Genomic DNA, 24671 nt, shown 5'->3' with positions numbered 1-24671 from the left:
TGCAATAACCAGACTTGCTGGCAGCTTCTGCAAACAAGATGAAGATTATATCCTTCTCTAGCCTTACATTTCCATCTTCAGGAACCGTCTCTTCACAGTCATAAACATTAGAGCCAAGATGTAATCTCTCACAATAATATGGACATTGATTCAAACAGGAAGTGGAAGGTCTTCTTTTCAGGCAGCTCCAATGTTCATAAAACATCTCTTACCTCAGTAGCACACACAAAAGTAGCTCAAACATTCCTGCATGCTTGCAGACTGACCAAGCCGAACCAAGTCCACCCGCTGACAAAGCAGCTTGCCTTTCATTCAATTCTTAAGTTGTGCCAGTTCGTGCCAGCTTAAGAAGTGGCATTTCTGCAGTTAGCTAAACTAAAAAAAACACTTTATATTGATAATTTACCAACTAACAACCTAGCGCTCACACTGATTATGTATAGTAGCCTGATATCAATCATCTCCCTCCTCACCCCCAAGGGTTTTTTAAATAAAGAAATGGAACATAGGGCACAAGGTGCTTATACAATGAATTTAAAAAATGCTGTCCCTTAGAGTTCTCCAGGAGCAATGAGATTATTAAAAGGAATACCAAGGTTCAAAGCCCTCTAAATGTAGCCCCCTTGATTAAAAAAACATCTGTTTTAAAGCATCTGGAAGAGGAGGAAGGAAGGAAAAGGAGATCTTGTTAGTGGCCCTCAGTGCTCTGCACAGTAGCCCTTGAGAGATGCGGCATGAAGATGAACATATGTATTTCATTATGAACTGAAAACGTGTTCACTAGCTACATCTTACAATTTTTAAGCAGAGGTGCCCGATTCAGCCTATATGCAGGGGAATGCATTCCTTCTGCATCTTCCTTCGCAGAAGCTGGTGGAGGCCAACAGTTTAATCAGTGAATCACAAGGTGGGTTTCGCAGAGCTACAAAAATGCTGTTTAGCTGATCCACAACATACTTTCTTGCTCCTCTTTACAGTGGTTTTAGATGGAGTTTAATAATAATCTCCGTGACCCAAGAGAAATTTAATACATTGATAGTGAGCTGCTTGCTCCAAAAATATCGGCACTTTTGCTCTATCCACACAGCCTCCTCCCTCCTGCATGTGCTCAGCAGCACCTCAGTGGATGTCACAAACAAGAGAGGAAAAAGTAACTCTGGGTTCTTTCTTATTCGTTTTTCCTATCAGGCTGGGAAACCTCAAAAAGAAGAGGATCAGGGCTCTACTAACTCCACCAGTATTGGCCTCCCTCATCCAGGGAGAAAGAAAAGCTCAGAACCACCAACAGTAACAGCTTCCCAGTTCTCTACCCCCAGCACGGGCACAGCCAAGGCCAACCAGGGAGTTGACTGTCAGTTCTCTGCAGTCGGTCAATGGTGCTCTGGACACAGCTCCCACTCTGAAGCCACCGTACTCCCAACATAGATTTTTTTCACAAATTCTGTTCGGTTTGTACTTCTCTCTCAGGGCAAAGAACATGTTTAAAGACCGCTCCCAAGGTAACTGAGACCTTTTGACACGCTTGCCATTATGTGGTTGGCTAACAGGCAGGGAAACATAGGAAACCACTGATTAAAAGCCAAACAAATTAGCAAAATAAGAAATGGCCCTCTAAATCAAAAGCTGCAATTCTGATGAAGTCCTAGTGCCTGTCTAGGGGCATCTGAGCCTGGGAGAGGAAAGCTTTTTAGTTCATATGCCTGCTTGCTTCTATGCTCTAACCACATGAAATACTACGATACCCAAGACTCCAAAGTCCTATACATATCAATTAATCTTTGCGGTTTACAAGACTAAAATGAGAGAGGCCAGCAGGAATGATGTTCACACAGTGTATCGCAAACCAATGCGCAGCAGCCAAATCTAACGTGAACCCTTACTGGCCTCAACAGGGCCCCATAAAGTGCTCAGAAAGAGCACAGCGGGATCACTCTAAAAAACAGCTGGCAACTCAGATACAGAAGTATGTTAATACCAGCCTGTCATGGAGTAGGATACTGGGGTTTATTAAGAATCATCAGCCTCCTGAGTACAAACACACAAACACACAGCAGATCCCAATCATTTGGGTTTTACTTCCTTTCCCACTGGGGAGATCACTGCAGGTTGAGGTGAGTTGGGCAAAAGACTGTTAGTGTTTCTCTGCCACCCAACTGCAGAGATTGGGTGATTATGGGTCTCCAGCATCACCAGCCAGGGCCCTGGACATTTCCAGGCATCTGCTGCTACAAATCTCCCCGGAGTTCACCTCATGAGCTGTGTAACAGGCTGAGTGTCAGAGCACCGTGTATGTGCACTACACTCCGAGGGGTCCCCAACTGCCTTGTGGCGGTAATTGATTGGCAAAGATATCTCTGTGCACCCAAAAAGTAATCCACCTGTTGCTGGCACGTGTTGCTTTTGTTTGTTTTATTCTGTTTCTATGCCTCATCCATGGAGGCCCTCAAAAACCATGCATAAAAATGAGCTGCCCATACAAAAGGGGTTCACAAGTTCCCTCAGGGTTATACTCTTACCTCTACCTATGTTCACACTGATGCCTACTTATGCTGAACACCCAATACAATACCTAGAAGCATAAAAGAAGAAACGAGAAAAGAAAATTCTGCTTTCCACAAACGGCAAGATTTAATGAGTACTGCTGCTGGTTTAGATGCCTTAGACTCACAGGTGGTTCCAATCCTCTGAAAAGAGCAAGTTACAAGGTATTTTTCTGCTAGAAAACACAGGAAAAATACCTTACTGAACTTAGACCGGGGAGAATTTTATGGCAACCTACCATCCCCTGATACAATTGTGCTTTCAATGAAGAAACAACTGTTTCTTCAGAATCAGTCACATTTAACACTGTGTAACACTGCCCAAAGCTCAAAGAGTGATTCCAACATGTTCCTCTGACCCTCCAGCTCCATCCCCTTGGGCATCTGTCTTGCAGTGACAATTGCTGGTGGAGGCAAGCATGGGAATGCATTAACCATAAACAGGCTGTTCTGCAACACCCGAGAAAAGCAATTTTTCTTTACTGTAGCTCAGTTAGGGAGGCCAGGCTATGCACTGCTAGAATTTGAAGGTGGAACAGCTCAATCCTCAGACATCATCATTATTATTTATCGGTATTACAGAAGCACCTAAATGCCGCCAACTCAGAGCAGGGCGCCCGTACACCACATCTTGCATGCGGGGGGAAGAATGCTCTTTCCTTGTGGCACTTTCAGTCCAGAGAGCAGAGAAGAGGCAGTAACAGTGATAAAAAATGTGTTTGCACAGAGTGTAGCTTGCCATCTGCTAAAAGTGAACACGCTGGCCAGTAAACATGGGCCTACTGCTCAGTAGGAATAAGGTCACATCACGGTACCTGGTGCTTGCAAATATGCTTCTATGACACTTCATGCAGTTTTACCGTACCTCCAATGAGCTCCCAAAGAAATAAATTTCATGAAGTGAATGGGGAAAAAAAAACATTAAATACATCTACTTCATCTACTAGAACAAACTTCTAACAACATTACTGCACAGAAACCACAGAAATTAGCTTTTTTACTAATTAAGTGTTTTAATGACTTAAAAAAAAAACAAAACACAGGACTATTTCCTGTTCTGTGGTTTTCTTTTTAGAAAACACAGATAATCCCAAGAACATTACAGAGATTAGAGGGAAGCCAGAAATGAACAATAATCTCTGTGTGTATGTAAATTTCTAAAAATGTGCCAGTCAAATACACGATAGGTAGGTACTATTATATGTAAGTACTGTACTCTCCAGATGGTATAATTAAAAGGCTAGCAAAAGTGAGTTATAAAAGAAAACGTTACAGGCCAAAATAAATGTTATTCAGAGAAATAATTACTAGTCTACAGAGTAGGAGAGGTACAAACACTGAGAAAGAAGCACAGTTACTTCACTATACCAGTAAACAAGGGCAGAAAAAATCATGTTAAATACAGGTTAAGTTTCACTGAAAATGTTTTTAGTCACATAATCTTAAGTCTGCTCAATGCTCTTGAAGTGCCAGAGCCTAGGCATTTAAACTAAACTGGACTACATATTAAAAGCAGCCCTGATCAAAACAAACAGCACAAGCAGAGAAGTTTGCTTGACCTCTGAGATCCTTTCCTTCTCTAATTCCTAGACTGTACTGTGAAACAGTACAGCCAAAGGAACAAAGAAACCACAGATGTGATTTTCTATGGTCCTGACTCTTTTAGGCGTTATGGTGATAACCATTACTTGAACATTGAAGTGTACAGCTCATTTAGAAGAACAGCAATCCTAAGAGATAGGAAAGTACCATTATTCTCACATTGCAGGTAGGAAGCTGAGGCACAAAATCACCTATATAGTGCAAGTGCTGTTTCAGAGGATACCAGTGAGGTAACCGGCAAAGTTCCTCGTTACTTCTATTCAACTTCAGTGTAACCCAACAGCCACTCATCTGGAACCTCATGCTCTACCTCTGGCCAAGCCTCATCTTTCCCCGTCGTATCACGGTGAATACCACAGCAAACTTCAGAGCTCGCCGGCATCGAGACGGGGCTGCGCAGAGCATCACCAGCTCTGCCAAGGGCGGCACGCGCACTCCCAGTCCCGCAAGCCAGCGGCGCCTCAGCATCTCTCCTCTTTCCACAGCAGCCTCACCCAGGGCTGACAAAATCCGACAGGATCCATACGCACGGCGCGTCTCCGCTCACCTTACCAAAGCCAGCGAGTCCAGCAGAGGTGCCGGCACACACCTAACGACACTGAGCATTTCGCAGCGCAGAGTGGCAACTCCCTTTGAAACACGGCTTCTCCCAGGAGGTGACACTGCCCTCCGCACCCCTGCACAACAGCACCCAGCAGAAGGGTCTCATTTCCCCTTCTGCATGAATAGTTGAAATATGCGTCTCCTGCCAGAACACAGACTCACAACTCTTACTGCTGAAACTGTTCCATTTTCTTTCTTGGCACATATCTACTGGTTTGGACAAAACAGACAGGAAGACATACCTGCATATATGCTCGCAGAGTGGGCACATTTCTAAACTCCTGATTAACTCTCAACTTGGATGGGAAATTTTAGGCCTTGCACCAGCGACTGTTTATATATCAATATCCCAAGTCATTAGGGAAAAAAAAATTCTTCAACAGCTGTTGGAGCTGCCCTCGGACTGAAACTTAGACCTTTGTGTAATTTCTGCCAATGTACATCCTTTAAGCATGTAATTCTGCTTCTCGGCAATTGCATGCAGGTAAAAGTGTTAATTAGAAAATCTTTAGAGCTGCATCTCTATTTTTGCATTGGGGTTGTACAATGCACGGAGTCTTAATCCATAACTGAAACTCCAACAGCCATGCTACAATAAGTAAGGAAGGAAATCACTGCAGCAGCAATAAGCTCCAGATACCTGGGTTAGGGATAACTTGAAATAAATTCTGCATTTCATCAAAGTTTGTCATCTAGGCCGCTCGACAATAAGTGGAGAGAGACACATGCTTTCAGAAGTCAACTCATCCAAGCTTTCTCAAGTACAGATGTTAAGATTGTCAGGGGAAGGATCAATTCAGGGACCATCTCCACCTCCCTCCTATGGCAGAAGTCCAAGCTTAGACTTGAAGGCTGAAGTTAGGCATGACAAAGGATCCCATCCATTATTTCTTTCAAAAGTGGTTTTGTCATTGGTGATTTGTTAGGGTTTTAAATTATTATTACTGGGGCAGGGGGTTGGGGATGGGAATGTTTGGTAAAGAATGTGAGACTATGGGAATAAAAATGCCAAAGGAGTGTTGCAGGTCATCAAGTTTCATCCTGAGCTACGGTGAGCAGTCATATGCTGCAGACTACTTTCAATCTACACTTTCAGCTTTTGCTTTAATGAATTTGTGCTTTCAGGAGCTAGAAGGATCTCATTTGCACTGTACCGCAGATTATCTCTCCTTATGCTACATCCTTTGGTCTTAACTGACAGAACCATAAAATATTTTATTTGGACATGCAAAGGGCTTGGCATAAAAACTTCTGTAATCTGGGCAGTTTCAAGTTTTAAATTCATAAAGTGGTACATACCTTACAGAACTTCCCATTTTAGCAGAACAGTTACTGTTTTTCTGAAAAGCTCATCATTTTCCCCTTCTGTTCTTTCAAAAAGAATCTGCTAGTCTACTGAATTTTAATAAAATCAAAAAGGATGTTCTCATTTCTTTGGAGAAAGACCTGTATCAGTAGATTCCTAACACTGTCAAGCTTGGGAAGAATGCATTATGTTCCCACTGTGATATGTGAACCTGCTATCAGGAGCCTCAACACCGATCTAATGATTGGTATTAAGCCAGATTTGGTTTATCATGCACACGTAATACTTCAGCAGTATCACAGACAGGATTTCAATCCGGTGTCTGTCTTTAGTGTTTTGCTAAATTTCCCTCCTAGATTTAAACCCTCTGAACTCATCCCGATGTCGGCACAGCAGTACCTACTCCTGCTAAGGCTGCTAGTAACTTGCTCGTAAGCAAACCAAGTAACGCCAGCTAAGCCAGCAAACCAGGTAAAACCAGGTATGACTGAAGGTGTGGAGAGCTGTGCATGGAGGAGGACTTTCAAGCATGTTTGAAACACACACTTACTAATTAAAGTATGTATCGATTTTAAGTGTCTACTGAGGGGATGAGAAGAGGTGCTCTCTCTTTTCTTTAGCAGCTGGAATCTGCTGAAATGTGGAGAGAGCTCAGCAGGCTGCGACAAGAGTAGCAAGCTGTAGGGCTGGAAGAGATGAAAAGCAGAGGCTGTTAGAAGCAAATAAATTAAGTAAGTCCATGAAACTTTGTATCATGGAAAAAAAAAAGGGAAAAAAAAAGATGTTAAACTCCTGAGTTAGTTCAGCCAGATTAAAATCATTCTGCTTTTTGTGTGGGATTTGGCTTTTCCATTCCAATATGATTATTTGGTTTGGTTTCAGTTTGTTTTTTATCACACTATCATCTCAAGGAATTTTTTAAAAAATCCTCCCTCTGGGAAACCTGCCTTTCACTTTGTGATATATCTGCCATTTATCAAAGGTCCGAGCCGTCAAGATTTTTGACCCTATGCTCCTTTTCGTTTCATAAAAACTAGCCTGGTGACTCTTGAGAAACAGCATCAAAACCTTACCACAAATGGACTTGTGCCCAGTTTGGATAGATAATTACATTTACCGTTACCGATACTGCTACAGTAATATTGAAGTCAATGCTTTTTATAGATCCCCTCAGCACAATTTATTGCAAACTGAACAAAACAGAAAACCAATTAAATAAAATATCTGCCAGAAGAATACATTTAGGGATCACTGGGCTCTACAAATCACGTATGGTGAAACTGCATTGCAAAGAGTAATATTTTTTAAATTAAACAAAGTATCTGTATATCAAATAAAGAAAAGTCTGGATCGGCTGAAGTTTTTGTGTGTAGCAATTTCTGTAGATGGGTGATAAACCTTCCTTTCTGATAAGCTGCTGCTAAATATTAAGTCTGGAAAAAAAATGTGAGCATATTTATGTTTATTTCCCATAACAAAGAGCTACATGTTTATGAGGGATCATGACATGAACTTACTGGATGAATAAGTTCCTGCATGGACTTAATATTTTGGCAACAAACAAAAAACAGAAATACTGAAGTCTGCAGTTTTCATGGTGCCAAACGAGTTGGACGAAGCCCTGTTCACAACACTTTAGCAGTCTGCACACAGCATGAAGAACATCCCATGAATCAAAATCAATTGTAAATACGAGTCTCATTCTTCCCGTATTTCTGTTTTGGCTTTGATATTTTTTTTTTTTTTAAATCAGCTAGTATCAATGCACAGTGGGAATCCTCCAGGAGGGTCAAAGAGAATATAGTTTTGCAAAGAAAGTTGTTTACCTAGCACAAAAAAAGCTCCTGGGATGACTATAATGTCTCTTCTAAGGAAAAGTAGGGTTTTTAAAAGCTGTCATCAACTGACTGTTTTTCCCCAAATCAGAAAGCATGGTGTATTTTTAGTAAATCAGGGAACATACATATTCAGCTTAACACAGTAAGAGGCTATTCTGTAAGCATGCTAGCTGCACATATTCTGATGCACAACTCTACGTTATTTATCAGTTACACAAATGTCAATCACTAGCCCTTCCCAGAGCAAATGGTGTGCTGCGCCACCCACCTGTCATGTCTTCAGTTTATGATATTTTAAGACTGGAAAGGAAATTAGTTCTGCTTGCACGAGCCGTTGTTTGAAAGTAATACTGCACAACAGATTTCTGTGGGCATAGGGGACAGAGAGCAGAAAGAGTAATTGTAGGAATTCACTGACCACATACACTCTTGATGTTACAAAGACTAGCTTTGTAAGACTTGCATCGCTCATGATGGTTTTAGCTATGCATCCCACTGTCAAGATAGGTAGGGCACAGCCTTACTGTTCATGGCATTTATAAATAATTAATTATTTGAATACAAAATAAAAGTAATGAGGGCACAAAACAGGAAGCACTTTACCTACCTCCGTGCACAGCTCTCTCTTGACAAAGCGAGGAAGTGTACAGTGACCTCCCCAGTTATTCAAACTCACCTTACAATCAGTGCAACCATATACTCTGCTGTGCCATCAAATACACCATTTCCCTAATCCACAAAACTAACGGGATTACGGGAGGATAATAAAGTACATGTCAGACTTCTACAGTATAGAAAAGAAGGGGGAAGAGAGAGGACCAATTTAATTTATAGCCTCCTTGGTTTCTTTCAAGACATCTCATGCAACCAAAAATCACATGCTCCTATTACTGCGGCATGTGAGGATGTACAAGATGTAAATAATTTTTTTAAAAGCTTCATGTGCACATCAACCTAACCTCTGCCCCTTTCAAATTTGTTTGCCCTTGATCCACACACAAGAGTACTCCATGGTGGCACCTTCAATGAACTATTCATGCAGGTGGACATCCCTCAGAGAAGCAGTTGCCCCCTCTGCTTTTATGGTTATTTGCCTCTCCATCACAGAGCTCAAAGGAATAATCCTACTACATGTTTCTTCTTCATTTATTTTACTAGGTGAGGTGTTTAAGAGGATGTGTGGTCATCTGGAGCTCATCACTGTCACATTTTGAGCGATGCAGCTGTAAAGGGTAAAGGAACTAGTTTAGCTCGTTGGTTTACAAAGTGGTGAGCACCTCCAATGAGGTGCCAAACGTGTGTGGTGACACTTTAGGATTGCTTAGCACCTCCTGAGGTTCGCAGGGCCTGATCCCAAACCCCACCGCTATGAATGACAGTCCTCCCCTTGACAGCAGTACACTTGGGATGGAACAGCGCTTCCTGGCTCAAGCCTGTGCTTCTGAGGCAAGGCAAGATTTTCCATAGCTTTAAGAATGCAGGGCAAAATGCGAGGTTTGAGAAGCACTGGATCTTGGTGTTCCTACCTCCAAACACTTAACCCAGGGTGAAATGAATAAACACATACAAACATACATACATAAACAAACAAACAAACATTCAAGTCTACCTTAAGTATGTTTTGGATCAGATACTTATTTTCAGCTGTTTTAATCTCACACACACACAGGCAGCAAAATTCTCTCCAAACCCTTTAAGCCCATCCTGCTTCCATTGGGCTTAATGTATTTCTTCCACTTCTAAAAAAAAAAAAAAAAAATACTACAGACTGTCTTTACAAATCATTTTTCTCTGGAAGCCTTTTTTTAAATCAGCTCTGCTAGTGGAAGCACGCAATGAAACAAAGCTAACAAGAAAAGAAGGTGCAAAAAAAGGCTTACAGTCATACTGTAAAACATCCAGTGCAAAAGGACTGGCTGCTCTCATTTGGGTGAAGGCAGCAAAGAGTCTTTCATTACCAGATCACTCGTTCAAATCCAGTCTTGCTTGACTGTAATCATCTGACGGCAGACAAGTAACTCTGCAGAAGTATTTTGTATTGAATGTATAAATACTGTAGAGGATGTCTGCAGGCATTCATGATGAGACTATCATCCTGCAATATTGAATTAGTAGATAGTAACTAAGCAAACAAAAAAGAACTGAGAAGTTGCAGCAAAGACTGTAACCACTTTCATTTATGGTGACAGTTGCCATTTATCTTTGCTTTTGAAGAGACTACTTGGTAGTATTCTAGTAAGTGAACTGTAGCATACTGCGAAAAAATAATAACATTAGCAATACAAGCCCTCACCACAGCATCTGTTATTAAATCTTTGCAGAGAGGCAAGGAGAGACCACTAGTCATAAATGTGGATATGCAAGGTTCTACTATATTCAGTTTAGAGTGCTGAGCGCTTTGCATGAAAGCCATTATTTGCCTTTTATGTCAAAAAATGAACTTATGCCAACTTTTTAATACTGAATTCTTCAAGGAAGCAGTCCTAACAGCCGGCAAGCACTGTCCGCAAAAAACGGCAGCAGTCTAAGAGGAGAGAAATGGAGGAAGGACAGAACCACAACAGCTGATGCTGCTGGTTTGCAACATTTTCTTTTCACTGAAAATGGCCATCATCTTATGCTTCCTTCCTGAGCAAATCAAAAACTGCCTTTGAAAGTGTCAAGCTTTATGATGCTGACTCCACCTCTGACACCTGATTATACAAAGGCATAAACGCAAGTGCTCGGCGTGCTCCAGGGAACCGCTGCACCCTCACCCCCGGAGCTGCCGCAGCTCCACGGCCTGGGGGACTCCCTAGCAAAATACGCAAAAACAAGGACTCGAGATCCTAGAGAAAGGATGGTAATTCACACCCTTATGAGAAGCACAACACAAGCTCTCTGACCTGAGCCAAGTTTAAGTAAACTTTATGCTAAATTCACAAAGTTCAAGCAGAGTCGGAGCTTAGCTGAACTGTAGTAAAAACACTCAAGAGTTTTCCAGAAACACTAAAATCCTCCAGGAGAAAGTTGATCTTGAGCCTTCATAACGATATTTTCCTGTCTATGAAGTTACACAGACAGTGCAAGGTGCCATGTAATATTTACCTATGACGCCCACTGTTATGATATAGTGTTTCAGTGAAGGATAAATTAGAAGCAGCAAATCCCTGAAACCACCCTTACAAATACACACGACATAAAACGAAAAGAAGACTAGCTGATATTGAAAATCACTTAAAAATAGATTATAGGTGCTCCCCGTGCGAGTCGCTGTTTAAAACAGATATTAAAAACTAAAGGCAAGGCACGCCGCTTTCACCGCGAAAAGTTGCGGACAGCGATGCTCCAATGCAGTAACTCGCTGGTCCCACCGCGCAATTTTTACCCATCGATGAGGCTGTAAAAACCTTCGGAGAGCTGCTGCTATTCCCGGACCTTTGCGGGAATCCCCCCCGCACGCCCCGGGCCATGCGGAGAAGCCCACCCTCCCGCGCCGTGGCGGATTCCGCGCGGGGCCGCCCCGCTCAGCCACTCACATCCACCTCAAGACCGGGGCTGCAGTTTGTTTGATTTTTGTTTTGGTTGGGATTTCTCCTCAGAGCGCGGCGCGGGGAAGAGTACACGGGGATGACGGAATCGAGGTGGATCGATTAAGCTTCGACGATTTCATCTGGGACTTTACGCGGGGCCGGCGGAGATGATCTCCGCACCGCAGCTCTTGCCCCCTCTCCTTTACCCCGAGACCCCGGGGGCACGCCGATCGCGCACGGGCACAGCCTCGCCGCTCCGGGGCCAAGGCTTCCTCCCCCTCCTCCTCCTCGCAGCGCTGCGTACAGCGCGCACCCGGTCCCTCTGCAAGATGCGCGCTCGCAAACTTTCCAAACTTCTGGGGAAGTGGCGGCGGGTGCGCGGGGCCGGCCCGACACCGGCGGCGCTTCGCTTCCCGGCGGCACCGCGCCGGCCGCCGGGGCGCTGAGCGGGGACCCCCACGCCCCTGCCCGGGCGGCGGGAGCGGCGCGCTCCGGCCCCAGCGAGCCCGGCGGGGCGCGGGCGGCAAGGGCAAGCTGCGCCCCGCCCGTCGCGGGGGAGGAAAGCCCCTATGTCAGGGCAGGAGTAAGGGCAGGAGTAAGGGCAGGCCCCCCCCCCCGCCGCCCCTCGCACTCACGCTGCTGTTCTCGCCCGTCCAGTGCACCATCGCCTGGTTGTGAGACGCGTCCCCTTTGAGCACGAAGGAGGTGCTGATGAGGGAGACCTGCTCCCGGCCCGCCGCCGGGGATGCTCTCCTGGAACGGCTGCTCCCCGCCGCCGCCCCGCCACCTCGCCGCGGTTCCGGCGGGCTGCGCGCCCCGCGGGTCAGGGCGCCGGGGCGCGGGCGGCCGCCGGGCTCCGCGCAGCGCGGCGCGGCGGCGGCGCCCAGCAGCAACGGCGGCAGCAGCAGCAGTAGCAGCGGCAGGCGGGCGGCCCCGCGCGGGGCGGCAGCGGCGGACACGCGTGGCCCGCCGTGCGCCATGGTGGCTCTCCGGCGTGGTAGTGACAGGCGGGGAGGCGGCGGGGAGGGAGACTCCGCCGCGGAGGGCGGGGGCGGGGGAGGGTTGTAACCGGAGCGGGGCTCGCGCGGCAGCGGCGCGCGCGGGGCTGCGCGCCCAGCCAGGGCGGCGCCGCCATCTGCTGGCCCGCGCCGAAACGCCGGGCGGCGGGGGGGCGGGGGGAGAGCCGTGAGTGGGCTTCAGCGCACACGGACACGCGCGGGGCGACGGGCACAGCAGCCCGCGGCGCAGGTGAGCCGCGGCGGGACAGGCCCGCCCCCGGCCTTCAGAAGGTTCACGCTGCGCTCCAGGAAGACGCCGCCTGAGAGCGCTGGGGCAGAGCTCAGGCAGCCCCTCGGGGCGGGGGCGAGCAGGCCAGCCCTGCCTCGGCCGGCACGCCCGGCCGTGCGTCCCAGGCGGCGGCGGTGAAGGAATTGTCAGCAGCTGGAAGCCGAGGAAGAAACGAAGCAGGTGCAAAAATACGATTCTCATGATTAAGGCGAGAAGTGCTTCCGTGGGAGCAGGAGCCCGTCGTTTCTTCTGTCCCTCAGTGCCTAGGAGGCACCGGGCTGGGCGCCGCGCCTTGTCCAGAGCCGACGGCTGATCCGGCACTGCCCACTCGTGCAAGCAGCAGGGAACGCGTACGGCAGCGCGGTCAGGGCCGGGAGGGGCAAGGACAGGCTCTGCGCAGCGTGGGGTTAACGCGAAGCGGACAGGAGAAGGGGTGGAAGAAGATTCAGGCATGACAGCCTGGAGGCTCTTCCAGCTCCGCTGCAGCTTGCCGTGTAACTGCGAATCCATCAGCGCTTGTGAGGCAGTTTGATGCCGTCAGAGGGAGCAGGTTAGCATCACGGGGTAATTGAGGTCGGCAGGGAGGGTTCCTGGTCCAACCTGCTGCGTGGTCCAGGGCCAGCTCTGACGCTGAACCTAACTTCACGCTCGGGCCTAAATGTCAGAAGACACGTTTGGGAAAACACCGAGGGAAGCAGTGACTCCAGCTATGGGCTGACACGTTAGATAGCACCTTATAGGGGAGATCTGGGCAGGGTAGGACCAAGGTGAGGGAAGTTAGTAAACCAGCTTTAGTTGTAATCTGCCTTTACCTTACTGGACTAGAAAATAAGGATAACAAAGCCTTTTCTAGGAAGATGAATAGAAAAAATAGTATCCAGGTGTTCAACTATACTGTTGACAGGCCAGGGATGACTACCATAATGATGTAAAGTAACTTGGTCATCCCAAATTCATGTAAAAATGACTTGCGGCAAGCTATATGATTACGTATTAGCTGTACACCTTCACTGCTAGGAGACCTATGGGAACCTGCCCTGTTATTACTGTAGTGGCTCAAACTATAAGGCAGCTTCAAATTCAGGATGACTCTCACATTTCAAAAGCAATAAAGACTAAAAATAATTTTTAAAAATAATCCCAAGTGCTTTTTCTGCAGTTCCCAGTAATGTCCTCTTTCAGAGTTCCAGGCACAATCCCACAGCCTCAAAATGGCCTCTGCACAGCCTTCCCCCTCCTTCTTCCAGCAGAGTGTCTGAATTAACAGAAGAAATCGCCCCTCCTCTGGGAATCCCCAGCTGCCAGTTTTGAAGATTCTACCCCAAAACCCTACCAGCAGGAGGAACTCTGGCAGACAGCACGACCTGGCCCAGGTCACCAGAAGCTGCCCCTGGGACTTTTGAAGGGGCTGTACATTAAATTCATTCCTGAAGCACTTTACATCTTGTGTAAAAAACAAGTCGATTTTTTTTTTTCCCAAATATTGATTTCTGAAGACAATACTGAAAGCCCAGAAGGCCTAGGAGAAGCTATAGAGAGCTGTCGAAAGGAAGTGAAACACAAGTGTGAGACGAGAATGATCTTTGTATGCAGTTAGTTTCCTCAGTAAGTTAGTGTCTTATCCCTCTGAAACACAACGCTTGTAAGGGGAAAAACACCTGGTTTTCAGTGCGCAGAAGGTTAGTTTTCCAGACAAAAGCCTCTTGACTCTTGCAAACTGGTCTCAGTGACAGGTGGTGGTCAAGCGCTTGTTTGAATGATTGTTCTTTGGACATGTTCTTCAGGGGTGCAGAAATTAGGCAGTGGTTCAGCCACGCGCAGAAGACACCCAAGTGGAACATCATTCCTGCTGGGGAAACACTTGTATGTTGAGCACATCACCTTCCATCTTCTGCACCTCTGCACAAAAAGGAACATGGGGAAAAATGCAGTGCTGAATTGTTAAGAGAACACTGACTGACCACAATCATATCAACCAACATGAAGGGGTGATTTATCCATTATTAGGAATTCAATAATTTTGATTCTGATGTCACAGCCTATCTCCTGCAAAATTGTGAAGATTGCTCAACACTTGTAGAATAACCTAAAAATACTCAGAATAGATGGAAAGGCCTGAGTCCCTACATGTTAAAACTGGCATACAAAACCTAATACTTCATCTGGATGAATACAGTTGGACTTTGTCATGCTTATCCATTTTGCATTCACCACTGTGTTCAACAGGTAGGGCTCCCAGTGAGCAGCAGATAAAAGAAGAGATGATTACATCCATGTTCCAAAGAGTCAAGTTCTTATATCTGTCAGTAACTGAGATTTCCCACAATGAGACTGAAAAACAAAAACAAGCAGTATTTCTAGAACTAATGAAGCCTGTTTTCCTTCATCCTTGCATCTTACAGTCAACTGCAAGGCCTGCTTGAATCTCTTCCTTCTGTCAGAACATCTTTCCCATGTATCTTCTCAGGAACCCAACAAATCCACTAATAAAGTCCTCCCTTGTCTGCCCAATCACAAAATTTGCCATTTATTTTTGTGACCTCCCCCTGTTTGCCAATCTAGTTGAAATTGACTTACAGGTTCAGAAGATGTTGACCAAGGCGGATGGACAGACACAGCCCAACTGATTGCTCACTGACAAAGAATAATTGCATGGGCCTTTTATTCTTAGGCAAATCAATTAAAAATCTCACCTGAAGGATGCCAAAGCAGAGAGAAATTGATGTAATTCTTATTTCTCTGCATGAATTGTGAGATTTGAGTACATGGGGATGAATCACTCAACCTACCACTGCGCTTGTCACTAATTGAATCCCTTCGCATCAGGCTCTTAAGAGGTCAAGAATGAAATGGAACTGAACGTAACTTCTCTATTTTCCCTCCTTTAGAGATTATCATAACCAAGACAGATGTGTGGGCAATGCTATGAAAATATTTGCACCATCTCTTGTCTCTGCAATAGACATTCTCAGGATAGATAAAGAGAACTCCTGCCACTTAGCAAAAGGCTTTTACTTGGCCACTTCTTCAATGGCTGTTGAAGCTGGTTTTACATCAACCAGATTAATACACACTTGCTGAATCTTGCAATCTAATAAATAATGCATATTTAATATATCAGTAATTTGCAATAATAAAATGTGGTAACTCTAGACTAGAGATATTGTAGCAACAATACCTGTATTGCATTATATCACTACTGTGTACAATTAACAACAGTATAGTTTCAAAATATGAGTATCAAGCAGATTGGATGAGAAGGCTGAGGTTTGCAAAACTGGAAAGGAAGTCTCCTTTTATAACTCCCATTACTATCATTCAAAGTCCTGTAGCTAAGTCACCTGAGAGGTAAAACCATATATTTGCTTTGTCCAAAGTTAGGGGACCTCATCATGGATCAGGGTCCAATTGCGTTAGGTAGGTACTGTACAAAAAGAGAAAACAAAAGTTGATCCAGCTTCACAGAAATGTTTGGTTATGCAAAGGACAATCAAAATAACATGCTTCTAGTGCAAAGCATGACCAGAATATTTAATTACTTCTTACTCTGTTGTGACTATTCCAGCTGAAACGCAAACAGAAGAGAACAGAATTGCTACTGATTTTTCTACATTTGTTAACATCAAGTATGCTAATAAAGGAAGGAAGCTAATTTACAGGTCAGTGAGTATAATTTTGTCTAGAAAGACCAAGCAAGCTAAGCAATATGAGAGACCAGCTCTGAGGGGCGAAGGGCTTTCCCAGTTTCAAAGCTTGTTTAACTGGAACTTCTTGAGGGTTGCCAAAAAGCTAGTTTAGAGTGAGTTTAAGGATTCCTAAAGCAAAGAGACTTCCCTAAATTTCTGTCGCCTTTTATGTCTCCTATAAACTCTGTGTCACCAAATACACACAGACAGATAACCTAGTATCAGACACCTCTGAGCTCCTCTAGTCCCAGAATAAAAATAGAAAAAGCTTGAAAAATAATTAGGGCATTGTAAATCCAAGGCAAGTTTCTTCCTGCTAATGGCAGAATTATTAGTCCTATGCTAATAAAACCTACCCACATTTTTATTGGCTGTCAGATTAGATTAAGAGTAAAAAGACTTCAATTAACCCACTTTATTTTTACCAGGTTCATTTCTGATCAAACACTGAAACTATTACAGAAAGCCACAAGTTCTGCTTGAGCAGAAACCAAGATGCAATGCTAACGTTCCCTTTAGTACTGGATGTAAGAAGTACTTATGCAAATAAAAATATTGATAACAGTTTGTTATATGTTTCAAACTCACAGTCATCTTGGGTTGATAACGCAAGATGACCGCAGGTGCACAACATGGTAGATAATCACAAAAGAATTATCCATTTAAGCATACTCCTTATAGATTGTTTACCTCTTTTAAAGGTTGATTTAAATTAATGTATCAAGATGCATTTAGGATACCTTATTCTATTCACTGGATACAAAACAATTTCCATTTACATTGTGTTTATGTTGACAACATCATTAAGAGCACAGTGACCTGCAGGGTTTTCGACAAAATGCTCATACATGAAAACAACTTAATCTCACACGTCTTCTCAAAATGCCTGACTCCAAAATAGCCCTATTACTTACTCTGACCACATTCTAACTAACAAATTAATAAATGGCAAGGCTTTATTGCCTTGTTATCCAATTAAAAAAAAACAAATGCTTTCTTCTGTGTTAAATGCAAATTATTATACATAATGCCATACCCTGATATCCCTTATGCCAAACAGCAGAGTTTTTATTTAGCTAGGCCTCTCGCGATCCAAAATAATTTCTATTTGTATTACTACAATTACAAAAAATAAATCTTTCTATAGTCAACAAATCTAGGTGTCTTAACACTTTTCTCAATAGTTGTTCCATTTGTTAGAATAAAAAATCAAGCAGCTGTCAGATTGTTTTGTTCACATTAATTCACTCATACAGCTAGCCCAGAAAGCCTAATTAATAGGAAGCAATACTTGTCACTAGAAAAACAAACCTCTACTTCTGTGGGCAGTTCTGAAGTCAAAAAGTGAGTAACTGTCTTTGTTCTATGAAGGACTGACTAAGCTACAAAGAACACATTCAATTATCCTACTCAAATTTGAACAATATAAAAGATAGTGGATTTCAGTATAATGTATTATCTTGAATTATTACAGAGACCTGCCTTCAGGCGTGAGTATACTAACTGACGTACACCTATGAGAAAAAATTTGGAAGAGCTGTAAATGATTTGAGGGAAAGCTAAAGAGCTTCTAATTTTATCAGTATCAAGCTAGTAAACAGCATGTATGCAGAAAAAACTGACACAACCACCCACTTTTGTATAGGCCAGTAGCCCATAAACAAGAAGTCACTATGTTAGACTAGAAACCTCATCCTTTGAGCATCTTCAGCTCTCATCGAATTCAATGAAAGTAACTGAACAGCTCAGCACCTTGCAGGATTTTTACTAGTAAGTAGGTAAATATACACTATAATTTTCTCTAGTTCTAGCTCATAAAAATAAAGAGAAAAGAAGGTGTAAAATTACTGTCACTTACAAAACAGGCTGACAATGAACACAAGCTGCCTTGAGCCCCTCAAGTTTTATCTTCCATCAATCAGAAAAACAAAATAAAACTAACCTGTATAAATTTGTTATGCCACAGAGCCTGAAAAAGTGGCTTAGTCTGAAACAGAAAACATATGGTGAAGCATAATGTTGTGGTGGCTATGGTAAGATTATCTGTCTTCAGCCTTCATAATTTCTCACCAATTAATGAGGAGAGTTCTGAAAACATGAGAGGGTTGTATTAATTGTCTACACCTTAAGAGCTCACAATAGAACAAGAAGAGCTTTTTCTTTTATGTGGCTAGCTAGACTGTGGGAATCTGTTTTTCACAGAATAGCTTTGCACTCGTGTTTTTTCTGTCCTAAAATTTCATGAAGCTTATTTTAGAAAATATGGAAAGCTGGGAAAGATTTGGGTATTTAGGTAAGTAAAATGTGGTGTGAAGGATGTAATTCTCAGATTTACATTCAGCTCCATATAGGTACAGGTATCCAGTTCCTTTTATTTTGAAAATACTGTTAATGTCTTACCAACTACTTACTTACATTCTGATCTAATCTTCCCAGTCATTTTATTAATGTTTGCTAATATGGCTGCATTTCTGAGAAAATGGTATCAGAAAAATAAACAAATACTGAGCTCAACTAAAATCAATCTGTTCTAAATCAGTCTTCTGGTCTTTTGCAAAGGATCCCTGAAGGTACCATTTTTCCAATAGGAGATGCTCCCATCTGGTAAAGTTTTAGTAGGAAGTCAGTATGACATCTTTACAGCTACCTCAATCCTCTCAAACTCTTCATGGAAGGAGCTTAGCAAAGAATGCAGATGTGAGTGGGCTCCAATTTATGGTTAATAGGTTTTGTCCAACAGAGAAAATCCTTTCTACTGCAAGCATACAAGCTTAAGTCGGTGTGGGACTGGGTACTTACTGTGTGGTCTCACGTGCCTATTTGAAGGGCTGGGGAAGGATTTTACTGTAAGTTTTCCAGGGAGTTTGCTAAATTTTGTCTCATGGCTGAGGTCTGCAGATACAGCAGTGGCTGGTTCAAAGCCAGACCAACAAAAATGAGAGTGTTTTGTAGATTACATATTCAACTAAAACATCAGAAGACCACACTGTTTTCAATCTGTAAAATAGATTTACTTGAAGTAACAACCTTCAGGAATAGATGCTTTAAATAGTTAACAGAATACTACATTAATTTTGTTTAGGTCAAACTTTTTTCCGAGCTGGCCTATTCTTTTTCATGTCTTTTTTTTTCCTTGTTTGATTGCGATACAGATTTGCATGGCCTAGATGAATGGATAAAGCTAAGTCTTCCTCCCCTCTCCCCAAAAAAGCAAGTTACTGAAAGCAATGTAGCACCGTGAAAAATGTGTACTATCAGATGCCAGGGAACCTGCCTATCACACATTTTCGAGAAGACCATTTTCAAAAAAAGCCATATGGGTAATAGTAAAAATTAAAGTAATAGAAACATAAAAGACTACTGGCACCAATTCCTCTCCTACAAGCTATTGTTCCTGAAAAACGGAACAGCTGAAGGCAGATGTTTTCTGTAAGTAAAAGGCTGGAGGGCACTGGAATCACAAACTGGAGAAATACGAGGGACTTCATAGTTTCCAAGGCTTCCCTTATCAAGTCTATTGTTATATTTAAACATTATTTTCTTTTAAATCCTTTTTACTCTGCATTTGAACTAGTAAAACAACAACAAAAAAACCCCCATATTTTGTAACATCTTGAAGTCTTGGTTTATGCACCAATTCGGGTTACTTATATTGAGAGAATATACTCCTTTTCCCAAAGAAAACATACCTTTTAGTATTGTCCTATGAATATAGGATGACCTAACTAGCTTGAAAAAACAAAACTGGTGCATAAATATCAAACTGTTTTGAACAGCCCTCTATAAATTCCATTATCAGTACCTCTTACAAACACACAGGATGAAAAAATATCCAAAAGAAAAGCATTTCTCTATCTTTTTTTCTTTCCTATGCAATATTTTCTCTCCAGTCCCAAACAATTCCAGCCTACCCTGAAGTTCCCTTTGATCCGGAATCTTGAAAGAGCCTAAATCTGCAAAGATGCAGGTAGGCATTTTCAATGCTTTTGGCTCCTAACTTCGATGATCAATGGGAGCTAAGAACCCAAATGCTTTAGAAAATGAATTTGCCATTAGAAATCTGGCATGAGTGGCTGTTTCAATTTTCTTTGGGATTATCAAAAAGCAGGGAAGTCTGGGAAACTTGTATGTTTTTCCATATGCCTGCTATATCATTCACTCGGAAACTGGCAATAAATACTGTGCGAGAGGTAAATAAGAGCAAATGTATATCTGTAGGAAACAATATATAAAGCTTATACAGCAGCTTATAGATTCACAGTATTTTTCTTAGAGCTCCAGCTGTTGGAATCAAGAGACTGCATAAAACTCTCGGTGTTGGCATTTAGGAAGCGTGATAGTCCTCATGTTTTCAAAGAAAGACCGAAAACACAGAATAAATTAATCCTCTAGACTCAGGATATTGGAAGACAAAGAAAGTGGAGTCAAGAATTTCATTTTAATGTCACATTCTTTAAGACATTCTCATGATTTTTCAACATTTTAGTTTTTCTTTCGCAGTGCTGTGGGAGAAAGGCCTGGCATGATTTTCTCACCATCTTCTTCTCCTGCCTGACTAAACTTGCAAAAGCTTTTAGTGGTTATTGTATTACAGGACCTGAGCTGATTTATTCTGGTTTTGAAATGATACTTGGGAAATAATTTTTAAGAAAAAAGGACCTTAACCAGGATTTTTTTTTTTATCTTTGATCTTTTTTTGATTTTTTTTTAATCTGCAGAAGGTGGAACCAGAAATCTGGGAAAGATGGATGTTAGAAACACCTAACAAAACAAATCTGCTTAGGGGTCAATGAAAATCTGAATTTGCATTACCTAAGCTGTAAAAATTCACAAAGAAACAAAGAATGACTTTTATATATGTATAAGTGGCAAACCTACTGCTAAATTTCCATAATTCACTCTAATTTCATATATGATTCAGAGTGTAGCACCCAAAAAGTAGTACCTTTATCCACCAAAATACTTAAAATACATACACCGGGGGGGGGCGGGAATCAATCAAATAGAATGATCAGATCTTTTCTCCCAAGACAACTTGCTCAAGAAAAATACAGTAAGGCCACAGATTTGTTTCTGTTATTGTAAAGATTCTGCAATTTTAGTCTGCTATAATCATCTGAATTCATCCATCGATAAACATAATTACACTAAGTCTTATTCAAGAAAAGCCATTAAAAATACCTGAATGGTAAAACAAAGATAGCAGTCTGAAAAAACAAACACACTGTCCATAGCTATTTTTATAAGACTTAAACCACTTACACCATGCTGTCAAAAACTACTTTTTCCCATGAATTTTAAAACTGTTTCATGTGGCAAAAATAATCACTCTTTGTGCCTTATAGTGCAGTGTTTATGTGTTTTCCCTTGTTCAGCTTTCAACCCAGGAATAAATCATTGTTCCTGCAATTTTCCAGCAGTGCTCTTTTAGTTTTAGCCTCCATAGAACTGCATCACAGGACACAAATCTTCTGTTTTGGGGGAAAAAACAAAAAGACTTCTCATCTTCTCACAGGGTCTGTCGTCAGCAAAAAAAATATTAGTGAAGATATTCAGTTGTAGCTGGCTTGATGCAGAATTTTTCTCATCTTCAGTTTAATTCTTTATTTTCAAAGCACCTTCATTTTCTCGGTTTTCCATCTTAGCTGCATTAGCAGTTATTCCTAGGGATATGAGTATTACTGTGAATAGGGTGCATACTTGATCTTTTTTTATATTGGCTGAGTCTCCCTCCATCTCTCAAAACAGTCTAATTCTGTGTCAAGCTGTGGAATATTGCACATGGCCCCTGGACTTCATTAATTCTATCAGTCACTACAGCAGCATTTGATACAGTGCTTGTCACTGTTGGGTTATAAATTATGGAAAATATGTTGAATACATTACTGACTTTGCAATAACAAAAAAGAGCAGTAAAGGAAGGTTCTATGCCAAGGCTCACAAGTCAGCAGAGACCTTGAGCACACATTTAAGTTAAGTGAGTCAGGCAAGTGGATCCACTGATTTCACCAGGAATCTTCCTTTGCAAGCCCTGAAACATTCTTGTGCATTTTTTAAAAGGTTTAAATATGGAGAAAATCCTGACTTCGTGTCCATTGCATTCACTAAGCATTATCATTTCAAAGGTGAAGGACTGACTTCATAGTAGTATTTCCCATACTAATGATGCCCCAATGTAAGCTGTCATATTTGTCATCTGGACTTTTTATTTCCAGCTTACCCTAAAGTCTTATTGATGCTGTGACCCCTAACCTAGGTTGGAAACCCATTTGCAGCATAGTTAAAAGGAGTGGCCATTTATTAATCTGAGGTTTGTAGGTCTTGCAGGGCTGAAACCTTAGAGATACCTGGATTCCAGGAATGCCATCAGGTCAACAGAGCTGCCAAATTAAAGGGCACTTCTGTGTGGGGGTTGTACAGAGCATGCTAATCTAGGACAGGCCATGCAACACCACAGAAATACAACTGCTAGTTCTGGTCACCAAACACCTACCAGAGAATAAAAGTAGCCTCTAGCCATTCAGAAATTAACAACCTCTGACATATACATTGAATTTAATCACGTCTTAACAGCTATTGCCATTCACTTATTTCTTCTCCTACTATAAATGTTGTTTCTGAACCTTAGATAGACTCACTACCATGCAAGCAAAGCCTACGGTGACCTTTTTAGGTGGATGTATGCCTTAAATGAGTTCAAGTGTAAGAAAATGTGACTCCATTAAAGCCACAACACAAATGAGATATGTTTCCTAACAGTTTTGCTTTGACTTGGTTCCATTATTTCCAGTTACTTAGATATCCTTTTACTGTCTCTGAAAAGTTTAGTTCTTTCCCTTCACAATGTCTACTCAATTTAAATAGTTCTACCAATATTCCCCATCATCATCTTGTAATTGTGGTTTCCCCAAGTTTTACACATTAAGCGAGATTCACATCTACTGTTAAGAGATAACCAAACTAGCTCTAAACAAGTTCAGTCGTGCCTTCCCCAGCTATGTTACCAAGGTTGCTGTACTTATGCTGACTTACACAACTGAAACTCTAACAGTAACTGCACTAACTCCTTCCTGAATCACTTGTCTCACTGGTCACCAGGAAGAGATTCACACCCACACTTGCTTTTTCCTTTGGGAGCTCCCTGGAGGGGCAAGTCAGGATCTGACTTCTCTTCATAAAAGGCTTATTGATTATGAATGTTCCGTACCACTTTTGATCTTCTTATCTCATCCTTGACCTCCAGAAGATACATATTAGGCATCTGTGTGTCCTATTCTACAAGAGGACCTTGCTTTTCAGCAGCAGAACCTTCATGAGGGTCTGTGCAACTTTCAGGGAATATTATCCTCTGTGTGACTGATTCTTTTCACAAATGCAGTTTACCAAATTCCTATTTCATTATGAACTAACATCTTCAAAAATATAGTGCAACAAGCAGTGTTCAGAGTAGGTTTTCTTACAAAACCTGAGATTATTAATATCAGATTTTGCATTTTGCCAGATATTTGCCATGCATGTTGTAAACTATGCATTTATAACTTCACTGAAATCAGTAGAGTAACATGCCACTTAATGCTGTAGTTATTTTGACACTGTAATTTTAAGTGTTAAAAAAATATGAACCTACAGTAAGATAATAAAAAATGCAGAAGGCAGGTTGAAATGTTTAAGTGTCTCCCTTAAAACAAACAAACAAGAAAGAAGATATTTGCAAAGATTTTAATTGGAAGTTCATGTATGTGAACTACAATCTAATGAAATATTGCCAAGAGATGACCCACTAATGACAACAAGATGAGAACACTGTCATTGAGTTCAGAGGGAGCAAGATGAGGCTTTTTAGATAGTCACATACCAGTCTACTGAGCGAGGTCCAGATTCTGCAGGTCATCAAATACCTCCTATAAGCTGCTGTTCCGATGAGCACGAGTAGATCACATCAATCTCCATGCAATACGCATGCTTTACACTTCTCAGAATAGTGTCTGCTTCTTTCATATATATGTGCATGTCTCACAAGTGTTTGGGTAAGGAATCCTTCGACAGTAATATTTTAGAAAAGCTTTTGTGGGCTATATTTATTTTCCAAACCTGTGCAGGTGTGAGAGGCAGAAAGGTTTGGCTCTTAATGCCACAACATTTCTCATTTGCACACCTGCACTTCTGGATGAAGATCAGAATGCTGAGCGCCTGTAAGTAGCGCTGCTGTATGGTTAATATTGATGTTTAACATTTTCTAGCCATCTGCATTGACTAAGGTAATCAAAACTAAATAATACGTGGCACTATCCAACTGG

The 24671-nt window shown here is 42.3% G+C and overlaps 1 protein-coding gene across 1 annotated transcript in view; it reads right to left on the bottom strand.

Moving 5' to 3' along the window:
* SORCS2 (sortilin related VPS10 domain containing receptor 2) overlaps positions 1 to 12381 on the bottom strand; it is a gene marked incomplete at both ends in the record, with an annotated part of 569250 nt that extends 556869 nt beyond the window's left edge. The window contains one exon of the mRNA XM_081999338.1: positions 12037 to 12381. Coding sequence (XP_081855464.1) covers positions 12037 to 12381 — 345 coding nt within the window. The remainder of the gene's footprint in view (positions 1 to 12036) is intronic.
* Between the last annotated feature and the right edge of the window lie 12290 nt (positions 12382 to 24671).

The sequence above is a fragment of the Phaethon aethereus genome (genome assembly GCF_964289735.1).
Source record: "Phaethon aethereus genome assembly, chromosome: 4".
NCBI lineage: Eukaryota > Metazoa > Chordata > Aves > Phaethontiformes > Phaethontidae > Phaethon > Phaethon aethereus.
The sequence above is the reverse complement of the archived record's forward strand: the minus strand, read 5'-3'. Positions and strand labels throughout refer to the sequence as shown.